The sequence below is a fragment of the Colobus angolensis genome, unplaced genomic scaffold (genome assembly GCF_000951035.1).
Source record: "Colobus angolensis palliatus isolate OR3802 unplaced genomic scaffold, Cang.pa_1.0 Scaffold78, whole genome shotgun sequence".
Lineage (NCBI taxonomy): Eukaryota > Metazoa > Chordata > Mammalia > Primates > Cercopithecidae > Colobus > Colobus angolensis.
In genome coordinates this window covers 9,882,656-9,900,394 of record NW_012121598.1, presented here as the reverse complement: position 1 = coordinate 9,900,394, position 17,739 = coordinate 9,882,656, and the positions used below count along the sequence as shown (strand labels likewise).

Sequence of the window (17,739 nt, the reverse complement as noted above, 5' to 3'; positions counted from 1 at the left end):
TGGGACTGGTAAAAGTGATAAGGCCTTTTAGTGCATTAGGGATGAAAAAAAGACTTTAAGCTTGAGTGATTGATTCTTGTAGGTGTAATATATCGATAAAAATTTGCATTGAGAGGCAAAAAAAAAAAAAAAAAATCACGTCGGATGTTTCTTCATATCTCTGCTTTGAGAGGCAAAAAAAAAAAAAAAAAAAAAAAATAGTACTACTAAATTTTATAAAATCAGGAAAAATATTACCTGCATGCTTCGCAAGCCATTTTTTTATAATCCCAGTAAAACTCTGAATTCTTCTAACACTTCAAACTTTTCAAGATTGAAGATCTTTCACAATGTATTTTTACTGACTCACGGGAACATGCTATTGTTTCTTTGAAAGATTATAAGAATAATTCCCTTTTTTGTTAAATATACTCTTTTGGTAGCAATTTTCCATCATTACTTTGTTCTTTCCAATACCTGTATCATATTTTTGGCAAATCCAGGCAGACAGCTCATTTTGCAAACTTACATATAATCATAACCCACCTTAACTTTATAACTTTAGAGGTTAGCCACTAAAGTTTTATTTTTTTAGAAATTATTTGACAGATATTTTAAAAAATTATTTCCTACCACAACTGGAGTCCTCTTTTACACACCATATCAAAATATGCTCTTCCTACCCATAAAATATTTCAGTGTTTCTCTTTGGCTGACAAACTGAAGTTGAGATTCTTTACTTTGGTATTTAAGCCTCAGCATTCTGGCTCCAATCCAATGTTCCTCTTTCATTCCTTGTGATACTCAGCCAGTCATGATCGGTTCTTCTACACTAGACTATTTAAAGTTTTCATGCTGACCATCACCTTCTCTTCTGTCACTCATGCTGTGTTTTCTGTAGGCCTGCAATGCCTTCCTCCCATTGTTTTTTCCCTCTTTATCCTCTACATTCCCAAAGGTCCTTCTCTGGGAAGCTTTTCCTTGCACATTCAGAGAAAATTCATCACCCTCTCTGCCCTCCCCCATCCTTTGTCCACAATTATTTTACTGATTGTAGATGTTTTTGTTCCCAAGTCAAAGGCAAGTGCTCTCATCTCCAGCCACCACCTCATTGCTCACCATATTTTCTACCTAGAGTAAGCTCTCAAATAATGATGTTTGAATTGCAATCCTCCATAGGTAGGTTATTTTGTTCTTCTCATGAGCAGCTGGATTTTAACCAAGGCAAAAGCTACTTGTAATGGTGAAAAGAAGATGTTGAGAAAAAGCCATTGGAATCACCCCATGGGCAATGGGGATAGCAGGATAGGGTAGAACCTCTGTGAGGGTAACAAACGCAGAGGAATAAAATGTGGTTCATCACCATGTTCTTCTGTTTGCCTGGAGTCGTGAGCATAAGAAACGGTATTATTTAGGATTAAACAAGAAAGTAATAAGTTCCAAAACTACATTGGAATTTATAGTTAAATTCCTTTCCTTATACCAAGAAATGCAGATTTCTAGACGGCCCTGATTCACGTTTATTAGTTTTAGAGAAACCTCAGTATTGCCACTGCATGATGCCAAATATATTTGCAACATATAATATAGTGTCATGTTCAGGCCCCTATAACAAGGGTTCTGGGGGAATTTAAAAGGGTGGGAAAAATTAAATCATTCAGCATTTTTTCAAGTCAAAGTGTAACTGCTATTTCTCTTTGAAAGAAATCTACATTTAGGGGAATCTCACGTCAGTCCTGAGTCTTCCTGAGATATGGGGTTGGAACTCAAAGTCCAGCTAGAACTCCTTTAACATTTCCCTATTGGCCTCCCTATTAGTTTGCACATACAGATTAGGTGACTGGTTATCTGTCTCATAGCTGCCACCTTTCTACTTTTACTTTCAAACATTGTTGATTTGGTTGCTTTGTCGGGTAAATGGAATGTCTCAAAGCCCAACCATCCTAACTGCAGCAGATGATCATAATTTTTGTTACTCCTGCCATATTTGACACTTTTGACTTATAATAGAAGCTACATGTGACTGGTGTTATAAGACAGTTCCAGTCCAATTAAAGTTTTAATATTTAGAAAAGTTCATATTTTCATCAATGCTTGTATAGAGGCTGAAAGGTTTTACATTATTTTAAAATAATTATGAAATAATCTAAGTAATTGACATAGTATTTTAATATAGCAAGAAGTAATCTCTCCGAAGAAGTATCCCTTTTAGCCTGCTACATTTTACTTAAACTTTGCAAATACTCATTGAAAAAATAGGACATAGAAGCAAGGACACTGGCCTTTAGAGTTTGGAGTCCTTTCTCAGCCTTGCCAATTACTAGCAGAGCTATGTAACACCCAGGATATTTACAAGGATCACATGAAATGATGTATATACATAAGAGAAATTTGAAAATGTAAAACATTATTTCAGCCTATATTCTAAAAACTCCATAGCACTTTCCTTCTTTGTTTTCTCATTTCTAGCTTATTCAATTAAACTGAGCTGAAGAGGAATTAAAGATTATCTCTTTAGCAGCCATCGGAAACTAGCATGGGTAGCGTGTGCTCCTTTGATCTATGGTCATCTTTCTCATAAGGTCTCTGCTTGCATCATAGTGCTCCTTTGGCTTGGCTCTGGGTAGACATTGAATTTCTTGCTCTTGGAATTAAAACTCTTTTAAGTTGTACTCTTCATTCTCCTGAATTCCTTTGTAGTCAATCTGACAATTAGTGTTTGGTAGGACAGTAAGTTGGTGCAAATCTCACAGACAGACAAGATAAAGGAGTCTCAGCTTTGGCAAACTGATGACAGTCACTGAAATTCAGATATCAGGTGAATACCTTGGCAGATGGGCAGGGCACAGGGTCAAGAGAGTCTCATAGCAGGCACAGCAGGCCTAGCATGGAGGTGCCTAGAGAAAGAGTTGGCATCGCAGAAGTTAGGGAAGAGGGGGACCAGAGAACTGACACAGGCTCTGAGGCTCAGGAGGACCAGTATCAGACTCCAGTCCTAGAGAAACAAGACAAATGGCATGGACCCATTTACTGGACCTTGGACACCAAATAGTAGTTTTGTCCACAAAGAACAAGGCGAGTGTCTGGTGTCTGAGATTGAATTAAAATATCAGTATAGATGATATAAACAGGAAGAAAGGATAGTTGAGCTGTCAAGATAAAAGGAATTTGCTTGAGGATCAACATTGTCTTAGAGTCTGAGAAGAACTCAGTCAGCAGGTGGTGATCATATGGCCTCATCAATAAAAATTAGAGAGATGCTGAAGTTAGAGACAGAAGCCAGATCTGTGAACACAGTGAATACCATTCCCTGTTTCCACAGAAGACATTTTCCTTCCTCTCCTAAAGCCATGCATTGACTTAATAAAATGCACAAAGGGCTGAATTCAGATGCCAAAATCTTTTCTTTTCTTCCTCTTCATGGTGTACGCCAGAGCTTATTTTTTTCTACTAGCATGTCCTAATATGTAGCTATTAGTGCTACTGAAACTCCAAAAATTAGTTATTTCTTCCTCAAATTTTTGAAAATAATTAAAAAACTTTTAAAGTTTTTTTATTGTATTTCTTTTTCATGTTGTCCATTTTTTCCTCAAAATTATTTTTCAAATTTTCCATATTTCCAGACAACATTCTTGCTGCCTCTTTAGAAACTCCATTTCTGTGACCCAGGTGTCTCTAGGTGTCACAAAACTCTCACCTTCCAACTTTAACTTGGCAGTTTTTACCACTGCAGCAGCAAAAGACTGTGTCATATTAAATGCTGAAACTGCAAAACAAAAGCCACAAGGTGACAGTTTTGTGAAAGGATGTGACTGTTATTCAGATAGAACTCTGTTGAAATCAATACCATTGTTTCTCTCCGGTAGAACTGTTCTGTGCTCTCCAATGGCTCATGGTACCTAACAGTTATAGTATAGGTAATAGCTATGCTATTCACACATCCTAGATAGTAGATACTTCCCTCAGTGAAGAATGAAAACTTTGGACATAATTTGAATTTAGACGACGAACTCATCTGTCAAACTCTTTAATAAACTTTCACATATAAATATATATGGATATAAATATGAAAGAAAGTTTTTGAAAATAACTCTGGGTTACATTTTGAGATCTGCACACATTTAGCACACACTACGGTAACTTTTAGTTAACCTTTGGCTATGAAAACCGTTGATGTGTACAACACAACGTCTTTGGGTTTTCAGCAGAAAATGAAATGAAATTATTGTACTTACTAAGTGAGAAGGGAGGGTTGATATTTTAAAAATAATTTCAACATGCATAGAAAACATATAAAAGCAAATTCTGGCAACCCAAAATATTCCTGAAGCATCTGTTTATCTGGGTTTTAGGTTACATGTCTTTCTTTGAGAACATATGTTACAACATAGGTTTCACTTACCCTTTAGAGAGAGACAAAGGAAACAAGTATAAGAACAGTGTATTGTGGATGTCATAAGGAGACAGACAGGGCTAAATCTGGCATCCTCCGGGAATGTATTAGGTTGGTGCAATAGTATCAATGGCAAAAACCACAATTACTATTGCACCAACCTATATCTATTCAACTATCTACTATCTCTTTGAATGGCACAGCTCTACTGATACATGGCTAAGATCAGGGCTACCTATATCTGGAGGTAAATGGGGGCCTCTCTGGATGTCTATATAGGAACATTATAACCTTACCTTGATGGTAGCCAGGACTACCTCCATTACAGCGCATTGTCTTGGCGTCAGACCCTTGGCATCCTCTCGAATCATGTGCTCCTGGAAAACAGGGTAGTAACTGATTATAAAACAACCAGTTCATGTATTCAACAACTACTTTAAAACATAATCTGTATTATCCCCATATGCAAAATTCCCTATTTGAAATATCTTCTGCACATGAATGCATTTAAAATGAAATGATTGTTTGGTCATATATTTTATAAATCTCCACTTTGTCAAAGGAAGAAATGGTAAACGTCTACTTGAAAAGAAGTGCTTTGATCACGATGTGGTTTTATTTTCACTTGCAAGCTACTGTTAGGGAAGAAAGAGAGAAATCTGGAAAACGCATGATGAAATTTTTTCACCCGACTTCTGTGGTTTATGTCACACTGAGGAATGTCAATCATGAAAAGGATTTAAGAAGCAAATTTAAGCCTCTCCCAATTATTACTGATAAAGTCTACTTTAAATATAATGCCTCCATTTTATTCTTCTTCTTAGATACCCTCAATTCTTACTCATTCCTGGGAAAAGCCCCAAGGAAATTAACTCAATTTGGCTGTGAAGATTTTAAATATTTTCTAATCATTCAAAATATTTTAGAACTGATTTTAAAACTTATTTCATTATTTTACAATGGATCTTCTTCATTGTTCACTGTGGCCTGTTTCAACCCATCATAGAAAGCTTATTGAGGGAAATGATGGCAGAAAAAGAAAATAAAAAAGGAAATAAAAATCTAAGGGAAAATTTTAAAAATATCTGATTCCCCCAAACTGACACAATCATCCCAGGGCTGTCATTATTCTAAACAACAACACTCAACAAATATTTATTGAGTGCTTATTATGTGCCAGCACTGTTCACAGGGAATGAGATATATTGTTTAATACAGGGAAGACTTTTGTCCTTCTGGAGCTTAAACTTATGTAGGGGCCTCTGTGAATTAGAAGAAAAGTCCCACATGGGTGAACATAGCTCTGAGCAGGTATGGAATGATGAGTAAAGCAGTGCCTTTGGTGAGTAATAAAAGATGTCTTATTTTTTTATGAGAGGACAGCTTCAAGTCAACACATACAGCTTGGCAAGTAGAACATGGGCTCAATTTTAGCTGTCACTTGCTCCTTTATGTAAGCATTTTTGTGCAACGCACAAACCATGCCATCAAACCCAGTGGCTTGTACTTCTATTTTGGCCCTTATCTTATTGCTTTATTTAGTAGTTGCCACGACTTCCAGAAGATAATAATCTATCTATGTCTGGCTCACTCCTTCAGCTTTTCAGCATCTATTTTGGCAGTTGTTATCTGCTAGGCACTCAGTAAATTTTTGTTAATTGGATTGCACTTCCTTCAGTGTGTGTCACAGGATTTTATATGCCTCAATAGAATCATTGTCTTTGGATATTGCTAACAACATAGTGTAATGCTTCATGGATCCATGATATATATTTATACGTCTTACTGCATCCTTCTCTGATACATGGATTTCAAGTTAATCATATTAGTTCATTTCACAGTTTTTAAATAGCAATATTATATACCCATTGAGACTCAAAGAGTAATAGAAATGTTTGCTGAATTATAGGGTAAAATGCTTTCAGACAAGTAATTAAAAATATTTTCTATTAAATTAATTTTTCTGGCTTCATCAATTTTGACTGGTTTAACAATGTGGTCACATTACTTTTTAACAGATGCTAATAAGTGATATATGCTGGTGCTATAGAAATATAATTCTTGCTAGAAATAATTTTTTAGGATTTAGCAACAGATCATTCAAGTAAGGGGATCTCTGAAAGAGGCCAGCAATGAATTATTGCCCAAGTAAAAAGCATGCAGTAAACTCAGAGTCTCAGGTGTATTTTCATCAATTGGTTTTTATATTATATCACCAGTTCCTGAAAGTTTATGCATATTTTCTTTTATGTCAAATAAATCTGATTATATGAAATATTATCAGGCAAATATATACATTATATATATAGCATATATAATATGTATTATATAATACACATTATAAATGTTTTCTGTAATATATTATATATTATAATATGTATATATAATATATATTATATATTATAATATAATGTATATATTACACCTAATGAAGTCCCAGAGTATGAAGTAATAGAAAATGTCAAATTGTTGAATAAATACATGTTTAATGAATTAATCCTAAATCATCACCAAACACAGAAAACCAATTAGTTCCCCGCATTGTTCTACTTTTCTTGATCTTGTGTTCCTTTAGGCAGTTATCTATCAATACTCCTAAATAGGAGTTCGGAAATTTTCTATCAGTACAATTATTTCAAATAGCACCTTTTCAGCACATCAAATCTGCTTTCAAACTAATATATTACAAATTTAAAGACCCATGTTTTAACATTTTTTTAAATGGAAGTGACATTCTAATAAAATAAGAGGGAATAGTTTTACACAATTTGAAGTTCTTCATGCCAGCTGGAGTTTCAGGTTTTTGTATAATACTGTAGGAGATTTATTGCTCTGTAATTCAAATAATGATAACTAAATGGACTGATAATTTAAAAATGAAAAACTCAAAAGCCAGTAACAGACTATGATGCAGAATGAAGTTATTTTTCTCATCATCAATAGATACAAAGACTATCTTTAGTACTTCATATTATTTCAGTGTTGTTGAAATAATCATGTTAGGTCATTGTATGTATAGTGTGCTTTTAGGTTATTAGAATTAAAAAAGAAATCAGTGAATTGAAAAAATAATGGATCACAAAGCATGCTAAAGTGTTATGTTTTCTGTGGACCCTGATTTTTCCCACAGAGCATGTATATTCCCTCTAGGGAACCAGCCTCTCTCTCGATCAGAGTTCATAAGATTTGGATTGGGTTGACTGTACCCGAACCTCAGGGTGAGCATGTGAGTTAAGCCAATTGGCACATGTCACTTCTCAGACCACAGTGACTTGTTTGGGAGTGGTGATCATACTTCCTCAGAGCTACTGATATTCCAGGAGACTTTGCTGTGATTCCCTGCACTGAGATGGGTGTTTTTCTCTACAAGATTTGAAGTTGAAAAGATGTTACATCAAAGGATGTGAGAGCAGAGACAACCAACTTACACACAGAAATGAAGGTCTGTTATGGCAATGTATCAAACAAGGAGAAGGGCAGAGTCGAGAGGTAGTGAGTATCTGGGTCCTGTGACATTGTTGGAATCCCTAATGAAGCAGTCACAGAAACCAGAGTTACCCCTGGACTATGAAATTTCATGTAGCAGTAAATTCCCTGTTTGCTTATGTTTGGCTTTCCATCACTGGAAACTGAAACACTTCTAGCCGATAGAACATTCAACTCAGGAAACTGAAGTCTGGGGAGATGGAATGTGGAATGTGTTTACTAACATCACACAGATATTAGATGCATGGCCAGGGCCATTTCTTTTGCAATAAGACCTATGTTATTTCACCTTCATGGTTTTATGTGAGAAACTTCAGCAGTGTATAAATCCACTTTTCAAAGTAGGCTCCAGAAATCCCAGAGAGGTAATAAAAGGGATAAAGAAAGAGATAGAGATCCAAGATCCAAAATAATAGTTTGGCAGTGACATCTACCTTTTATCTTTCCTTCCAACCATCAACAGCACTGAACATCTGTGAGTAACAACTTCAGGTGATAGCTATATCTTCCAGATGGATTATTGGTTTTAATTTTTGTGTTAGGAATGGGATAAGGTATATGATAAAATAGAATACTGAAATTATAAGGCACATATTTTACCTCAGTACATAATTATACACTTTCTTTTTCCCCTGTGCTGTACATATGAAACAATCCAATACTCAATGGCACCTAACTTTGAGCTGCCAGCTGGGGGAGAAATGAAGATCGCTCCCTCTGCAAGTGGGAGACGACATATACTTTGCAGTTACCAAGCAAAGATAATGTATATGTTGTCACATTTATACTCACAACAATCCTTGTAACTGTTATCATTATTATTATTTTATTTTTTATTTTTTGCATTTTACAAGAGCCACTTCTGAAGAATAGGGAGGTTAAATACTTTGGCCCATGTCATATAGCAGGAATCAGTTGAGGAAGAATTTGAACCAAGGTTACCTGTGTCTGGAACTCATCCCTTAACTATATTCTAGTAGGTAGAAATGGAATAAAAATAGCATGTATTTTAGCCAGTCAAGTTCCTATGCTACAGGAACAGGGACTGAAGTTTCCTGTGAAAATCCAGAGTTTTGGGAATCTCAAATTATGACTAAGCACAGGGTCATTTAGTCAGAACATACCCCACTTGTAACGGTATTGAACATGTTGACAAGTTCAGTGTCTGCTTTGATGAATTTCATTTTCCCGTACTGTGTTTCTTGGTTTTAAGACTCCTCTAGACTTCACTGGATTTCTATGCTTTGTTCATACTAAGCCAGTTTAATATATGAAAGAAAATATGCTCTCTAATTTAATCCAGAAGCAATAATGCTCAATGCTGCAACACAAAGTTAAAAATTCCGAAAGCAGATTGTGAAATCACAGACATACATCTTCTTAATCCTGCCATACTAGATACTATTACTAGGAGAGGATGCTTGCAGAACCGTAGTTAACTCACTACTTTCCATGAATGAGTAATTTCCTTATTTTTATTACCTTCAGTTTGGATAATTGTCCAAGATCTTTAGCTGCAATGAAAATCATCTGGGGTCCCTAGAAACAAAGAAAAAGTGAGAGAAAACTCAGTCTTAAGATATTCAGTATTAGTCACAATAGAAATGCAGTCAACAGAGAATTTCTTTATTTCCCTTATTAGAGTTATGGCTTATGCCAGATGCCCTTAATTGGTCTATTATAAAGATTGGGTCAAATATATCTCATACCGCTGGCAGTATAACAGTCCTCATAGGTGTTCCACTTCTGAAAGTCTTAAGTTTAGGTTAAGGAATGGGTTGCTACTAATGTAGCCAGTTTAATGTAGTATATGGATTAAATCAGTGATCTTTAACTTTTATTCATTTATTTTTAGCAGAGGCAACTTCCTCATTCTACTCCCTGCAAAAATAAATGTATGCAAAATCTGAAGATACGGGGCTAAAGAAGGTGGAACTGCACCTTCTAAAATGCTGTCCAGTCTATTAGCCACCTACCCTCTTAACCCCTCCCTCAGCCAGAGGCTTTCTCTAGAATCCCAAGGCCCTGGGGAAATAAATTTGAAAAACACCAGACTAAACCATCCAATGCTTTACTAGAATGAAAAACTAGAGGCATGTCTGTTGGAATATGCGACTGGAAAAGTACTAAATTTGGCCAAGTTCATTACAGCCTGAAATATTTTCACAGGAAGGAAAATTAGCTATTCTGAACAAATGTTATCTAGTTATTTATTGGAGTGTGTATATTTATTGGAGAATTGAAGGCTGTAAGTTTGAGAATAGTAATCGTGGTTAATTGTGCTCACATTTTGCCCTGTCACCTAGCACAGTGCCTAGTACATAGTAGGAGCTCAAAGAATATTTATTTAATGAATGAATAAATGATATGCATTCATACTTGGATATCTCAATGCTAGAGAAATTTTAGGTGATGGTAAGCTTTCCCAGGGAAAACCTTATACAGAAAATGAAATCCCATTTCTGTAACATAATATATGCATTCTTGAAAAACCTCATATTCTACAAAATTGCACACTAAAAATAATAGGACTTACGGGAAAAACAGCAATGGGCAGAACAGTCCAAGCCCTTGCAATTCTGTTACTAAAGACCTATCAAAACCATAACTGCTACTTTGGGATATGGCTTGGACAGCTAGCAGGGAACTCAGCGAAGCTAATGGTTGCCTTAAGGAACATTAACAATGCAAAATATCCTCACCAACATGGTGAAACGCTGTCTCTACTAAAAACACAAAAAAATTAGCCAGGCGTGGTGGCGGGTGCCTGTAGTCCCAGCTACTCAGGAGGCTGAGGCAGGAGAATGTCGTGAACCTGGGAGGCAGAGCTTGCAGTAAGCTGAGATCATGCCACTGCACTCCAGCCTGGGTGAAAGAGCGAGACCCTGTCTCAAAAAAATAAATAAATAAACAAATAAATAATAAATGCAAAATAAACAAAACAACAAGACAGCAGAGTTCAATAGTGGGCTGAGACAATGCTCATGCAAGTGGAGCTACCAGCAGAGGGGGAAGGTAGCCTGCCATTGTGACAGTCATGCAAGGTTCCGTTTTCCAGAGAGGGAGCCCATGTACAGTTACTCTCCTCTTTTTTCCTTTTTAAAACGGGTCTGTGAAGTAGCCAAAGTGAGAGCTTTTTTTCTTTTTCTGCTGACATTATAGTTTTTCTATTATATTCCAGAGCCTCTGACCTAGGGAAATTTATATATAAACCAACCCAACTTCCAGATTATACTGATATTCCTCTGTTGAACAATTACATGAGGGCTAACTGGTGTTATGGAAATATATTATGTATTGAAGTAATATGTGTATGTGTGTGCATGTGTGTGTATTTATAAAAGTGACTTGGAACCTATATATATGTAGGCTATAAAATGTTTAAACCACACATTCACGGCATTAAGCAAAACTAAAAGTAATTTATATTTTATCACTCACTGTCTGGCAGTAAATCAACAAAAACATATGCATATTTGCATCTTGGAACACTTTATAAGAAAATGTTTTCTAGGCATATGCTTTCACTGGATAAACATGGACTGAGTGTGTATAACTAATGTATAATAATGCATATTTTGTTTCCATTTATACTTACTCATTATTTGCATCAATTTATCTTCCTCAGTCACGGAGAAAAAATACATTACCCCATAACAGGTGCTTGTTAGTGTTATTTTTCCCTTGTTTGGCTCAGGATATGTGAACAGAGATACCTGGCTCTGTGTATCCACTTGACCACTGTCTAACTTTGTAGCCAATTGATCTTTCTGGTTCTTTTCCTTTTTGTTTGTGGAATACAATCACATTCTTCAGATTCACTAAAAGGTGCCTCCTCTATTAACCTCCAAGTGGGGAGGTAAGAGATGAAAGCATAATTGAAAGGTAAAAAAAAAAAAAAAAAAAATCCAAATAGCAGTGGTGTAACTATCTCCATAAACTGCAAAATTTAAGAAAGAAGCACAGTGGATACATTGTATCTTAATTCTATTTTCTTGAGGTCAGTAAAATTAAATAAAAATTATATGTGTAAACCAGACAACACTATAAATAGAACTTTGATACATGTTTTAAGAGGTTAGATTCTGACTGTCAAGCAACATGAAGTTTGACTGCTATTGCCACTATTTAAAATGGACTGGATAGGAAACTATAATTTGTATGATCATTGCTAAGAAACTGGATACCAAACACTTTTTCCCAAAAGGGATTTAATTAGTATTTCATCTGCATGAAAACCATTCACTTAAACCAAAAACAGATGGGTTAGTGGAAGCATAACTAAACTTTATATACTTACTGTTTGATCTGTCAGAGGAGGAAGAACGATTTGTTTTTCTATTTTATTGAGAACTAGCTTCCATAACTCTTTCAAAACTCGCTTTAGGACTGTTTTCTCACAGATTTTTGCCGAGAGACTTAATCTGAAAATAATATATATATATTCACTTTTAAATTTCACATCAAGGTATCAATTTAGGCCTTTACAATTTTCAAATGCTAAATTCCATTTACTAAATTATTATACAAAATGTATAATATCGAAAAACTATTTCATGATTCTGTACATTAGATAATTCTCTATATTTTATAGAAAATGAAATCAGCATACTTCTTTTCTTATGTTGTTTTCTAAATCAACAGGCTTTGGAAAGAAAAATACCTTTTTTTCCATTATACTTTAAATTCTGGGATACACGTGCAGAATGTAAAGGTTTGTTACCTAGGAATACACGTACCATGGTGGTTTGCTGCACCCATCAACCGGACATTTACATTAGGTATTTCTCTGAATGCTATCCCTCCCCCAGCCCTCCACCCTGCAACAGGCCCTGGTGTGTGGTGTTCCCCTCCCTGTGTCCGTGGGTTCTCATTGTTCAACTCCCACGTATGAGTGAGAACATGCAATGTTTCGTTTTCTGTTCCTGTGTTAGTCTGCTGAGAATGATGGTTTCCAGCTTCATCCATGTCCCTGCAAAGGACATGAACTCATCCCTTTTCATGGCTGCATAGTATTCCATGGTATATATGTGCCACATTTTCTATACCCAGTCTATCATTAATGGGCATTTGGGTTGGTTCCAAGTCTTTGCTATTGTGAATAGTGCTGCACTAAACAAACATGTGCATGTGTCTTTATAGTAGAATGATTTATAATCCCTTGGGTGTATACTCAGTAATCGGATTGCTGAGTCAAATGGTGTTTCTAGTTCTAGATCCTTGAGGAATTGCCACACTGTCTTCTAAAATGTTTGAACTAATTTACACTCCCACCAACAGTGTAAAAGCATTCCTATTTCTCCACATCCTCTCCAGCATCCATGGTTTCCTGACTTTTAGTGATTGCCATTCTAGCTGGTATGAGATGGTATCTCATTGTGGTTTTGATTTGATTTCTCTAATGACCAGTAATAATGAGCTTTTTTTCATATGTTCGTTGGCCGCATAAACATCTTCTTTTGCGAAGTGTCTGTTTATATCCTTTGTCCACTTTTTGATGTTTTTCTGTTTGTTTGTTTGTTTTTTCTTGTAAATTTGTTTAAGTTCCTTGTAGATTCTGGGTATTAGACCTTTGTCAGATGAATAGATTGCAAACTTTTCTCCCATTCTGTAGGTTGCCTGTTCACTCTGATGATAGTTTCTTTTGCTGTGCAGAAGCTCTTTAGTTTAATTAGATTCCATTTGTCAATTTTGGCATTTGTTGCCATTGCTTTTGGTGTTTCAGTCATAAAGTGTTTGCCCATGCCTATGTCCTGAATGGTTTTTCAAAGGGAATGCTTCCAGCTTTTGCCCATTCAGTATGATACTGGCTGTGGGTCTGTCATAAATAGCTCTTATTATTTTGAGATACGTTCCATCAATACCTATTTTACCGAGAGGTTTTAGCATGAAGGCATGTTGAATTTTATCAAAGGCCTTTTCTGCATCCGTTGAGATAATCATGGGTTTTCTTCTAGGGATTTTATGGTTTTAGGTCTTAGATTTAAATCCATCTTGAGTTAATTTTTGTATAAGGTGTAAGGAAGGGGTTCACTTTCAGTTTTGTGCATATGGCTAGCCAGTTTTCCCAACACTATTTATTAAACAGGAAATCCTTTCCCCATTGCTTGTTTCTGTCAGGTTTGTCCAAGATCAGGTGGTTGTAGATGTGTGGCATTATTTCTGAGGCCACTGTTCTGTTCCATTGGTCTAGATATCTGTTTTGGTACCAATACATTGCTGTTTTGGTTATGGTAGCCTTGTAGTATATTTTGAAGTCAGGTAGTGTGATGCCAGCAGCTTTGTTCTTTTTGCTTAGGATTGTCTTGGCTATATGGGCTCTTTTTTGATTCTATATGAAATTTAAAGTAGTTTTTTCTAATTCTGTGAAGAAAGTCAAAGTAGTTTGATGGGGATAGTATTGAATTGATAAATTACTTTAGGCAGTATGGCCATTTTCATGATATTGATTCTTCCTATCCATGAACATGAAATTTATTTCCATTTGTTTGTGTCCTCTCTTATTTCCTTGAGCAGTGTTTTGTAGTTCTCCTTGGAGAGGTCCTTCACTTCCCTTCTAAGTAGTATTCCTTGGTATTTTATTCTCTTTTGCAGCAATTGTGAATGGGAGTTCACTCATGACTTGGCTCTCTGTTTGTCTATTATTGGTGTATAGGAATGCTAGTGATTTTTGCACATTGATTTTGTATCCTAAGACTTTGCTCAACTTTGCTTAATCTCAGCTTAAGGAGATTTTGGGCTGACATGATGGGGTTTTTCAAATATACAATCATGTCATCTGCAAACAGAGACAATTTGACTTCCTTTCTTCCTATCTGAATATCCTTTATTTCCTTCTCTTGCATGATTGCCTTGGCCAGAACTTCCAATACTATATTAAATAGGAGTGGTGAGGGAGGGCATCGTTGTCTTGTGCTGGTTTTTGAAGGGAATGCTTCCAGCTTTTGCCCATTCAGTATGATATTGGCTGTGGGTTTGTCATAAATATCTCTTAATATTTTGAGATACATTCCATCAGTACCTATTTTATTGAGAGGTTTTAGCATGAAGGCATGCTGAATTTTATCAAAGGACTTTTCTGCATCCATTGAGATAACCATGTTTTTTTTTTTTTTGTCATTGGTTCTGTTTATGTGATGTTTTACATTTATTGATTTGTGTATGTTGAACCAGCCTTGGATCCCAGGGTGAAGCTGACTTGATCATGGTAGATAAGCTTTTTGATGTGCTACTGGATTCAGTTTGCCAGTATTTAATTGAAGATTTTTGCATCAATCTTCATCAGGGATATTGGCCTGAAATTCTCTTTTTTGTTGTGTCTCTGCCAGGTTTTGGTATCAGGATGATGCTGGCCTCAAAAAATGAGTTAAGGATGAGTCCTTCTTTTTCTATTGTTTGGAATAGTTTCAGAAGGAATAGCACCAGCTCCTCTTTGTACCTCTGGTAGAATTCAGCTGTGAATCTGTCTGGTCCTGGGCTGTTTTTTGGTTGGTAGGTTATTAATTACTGCCTCACTTTCAGAACTTGTTATTGGTTTATTCAGGGATTTGACTTCTTCCTGGTTTAGCCTTGGGAGGGTGTATGTGTCCAGTGAGTTATCCATTTGTTCTAAATTTTCTAGTTTATTTCCATAGAGGTGTTTATAGTATTCTCTGATGGTAGTTTGTATTTCTGTGGGGTCAGTGGTGATATCCCCTTTATCATTTTTTATTGTGTCTATATGATTCTTCTCTCTTTTCTTCTTTATTAATCTGGCTAGCAGTCTATCTGTTTTGTTAATCTTTTCAAAAAACAAGCTCCTAGATTCATTGATTTTTTGAAGGGTTTTTCATGTCTCTATCTCCATCAGTTCTCCTCTGATCTTAGTTATTTCTTGTCTTCTCCTAGCTTTTGAATTTGTTTTCTCTTACTTCTCTAGTTCTTCTAATTTTGATGTTAGTGTGTTGATTTTAGATCTTTCTGTCTTTCTCCTGTGGGCATTTAGTGCTATAAATTTGCTGCTCAACACTGCTTTAGCTGTGTCCCAGAGATTCTGGTATGTTGTGTCTTCATTAGTGAAGTATAAATAAAATCCTTTACAGACAAGCAAATGCTGAGAGATTTTGTCACCACCAGTTTCCATGTAGTTGTGTGGTTTTGAGGCTTTGTAAGGCCTGCTTTACAAGAGCTCCTAAAGGAAGCACTAAATGTGGAAAGGAAAAGCTGGTACCAGCCACTGCAAAAACACCAAATTCTAAAGACCATCGACACTATGAAGAAACTGCATCAACTAACGGGCAAAATAACCAGGTAGCATCATAGTGACAGGATCAAATTCACACATAACAATATTCATCTTAAATGTAAATGGGCTAAATACCCCAATTAAAAGACACAGATTGGTAAATTGGATAAAGAGTCAAGACCCATCAGTGTGCTGTATTCAGGAGATCCATCTCATGTGGTAAGACACACATAGGCTCAAAATAAAGGAATGTAGGAATATTTACCAAACAAATGGAAAGAAAAAAAACAACAGGGTTTGCAATCCTAGTCTCTGATAAAACAGACTTTAAACCAACAAAGATCAAAAGAGACAAAGAAGGGCATTACAAAATGGTAAAGGGATCAATGCAACAAGAAGAATCAACTATTCTAAATACATATGCACTCAATACAGGAGCACCCAGATTCATAAAGTTCTTAGAGACCTACTAAGAGACTTAAACTCCCACACCATAATAGTGGGAAACTTTAACACCCCACTGTCAATATTAGACAGACCAACGAGACAGAAAATTAACAAGGATATTCAGGACTTGAATTCAGCTCTGGACCAAGCGGAACTAATAGACTTCTACAGAACGCTCCACCGCATATCAACAGAATATACATTCTTCTCAGCACCACATCACACTTATTCTAAAATTGACCACATAACTGGAAGTAAAATACTCCTCAGCAAATGCAAAAGAACAGAAATCGTAACAAAGAGTCTCTCAGACCACAGCACAATCAAATTAGAAATCAGGATTAAGAAACTCACTCAAAACCACACAACTACATGGAAACTGAACAACCTGCTCCTGAATGACTCCTGGGTATATAACAAAATCAAGGCAGAAATAAATACATTCTTTGAAACCAATGAAAAATAACTTTTAAAGCACACAAAGTAAAATATCTTTAAAGGAAAATGATTCCTTTTATTCATATTTAATACTGATTAAACCTAGAGCAATTTCTGATATCAGTCACCACGGTTTGGCATGACAGTTGAGAAAAGGACAACAGAACCCATATTTTTAACCCATGTTACAGCAGCAGAAGGCAGACCATTTGCCATAGGGAGTCACTCTACCAAAGCACACGATTTTCACCCTCACCCCAATGTGTATTTAGTATATGCCCATGTTCATGGTCTAGGAAACCGAGGAAATACATTTTCAGCACTACTGGGCACTAGACCAACATAACAACATGGGAAAGGTGTATATAATTTCAATCAAGAATAAAAATTTACCAGTTTTAATAGGTGTAAGGTATTCCTTACAAATTCTTCTCATGGTGACGTAATGATGTAACAGTATCTAGCATTTGTATAATACCTATACAAGTTATTCTTTAGAAACTTCTACACATATTTCTCATTTACTATTATACCCATATTACAACTCAAAAACAGGCACAGAGAGGCTTGGGTACTTGTCCTCGGAAGTGAAGCTAGTAAGTTAGATTCAAAGTTTGACTCTTTTCTTCTAAATCCAGCCTGTCTTCCAATGTCCCATACTGCCTCTGACAAATGTGCTTATGTAGGAAGTTGAGCCTGTGTATGAAGACACAGTGCTGCATAAATATCTATTAAATATACTATAATATAATAATACTATATTAAATATACT

At 35.8% G+C, this 17,739-nt stretch overlaps 1 protein-coding gene across 1 annotated transcript in view; it reads right to left on the bottom strand.

Annotated features, from left to right (window-relative positions):
• UNC13C (unc-13 homolog C (C. elegans)) overlaps nt 1-17,739 on the bottom strand; it is a 408,420-nt gene that overhangs the window by 75,313 nt on the left and 315,368 nt on the right. The window contains exons 21-23 of the mRNA XM_011928645.1: nt 12,159-12,282; nt 9,341-9,397; nt 4,669-4,749 (exon numbers count right to left, since the gene is read on the bottom strand). Coding sequence (XP_011784035.1) covers nt 4,669-4,749; nt 9,341-9,397; nt 12,159-12,282 — 262 coding nt within the window. The remainder of the gene's footprint in view (nt 1-4,668; nt 4,750-9,340; nt 9,398-12,158; nt 12,283-17,739) is intronic.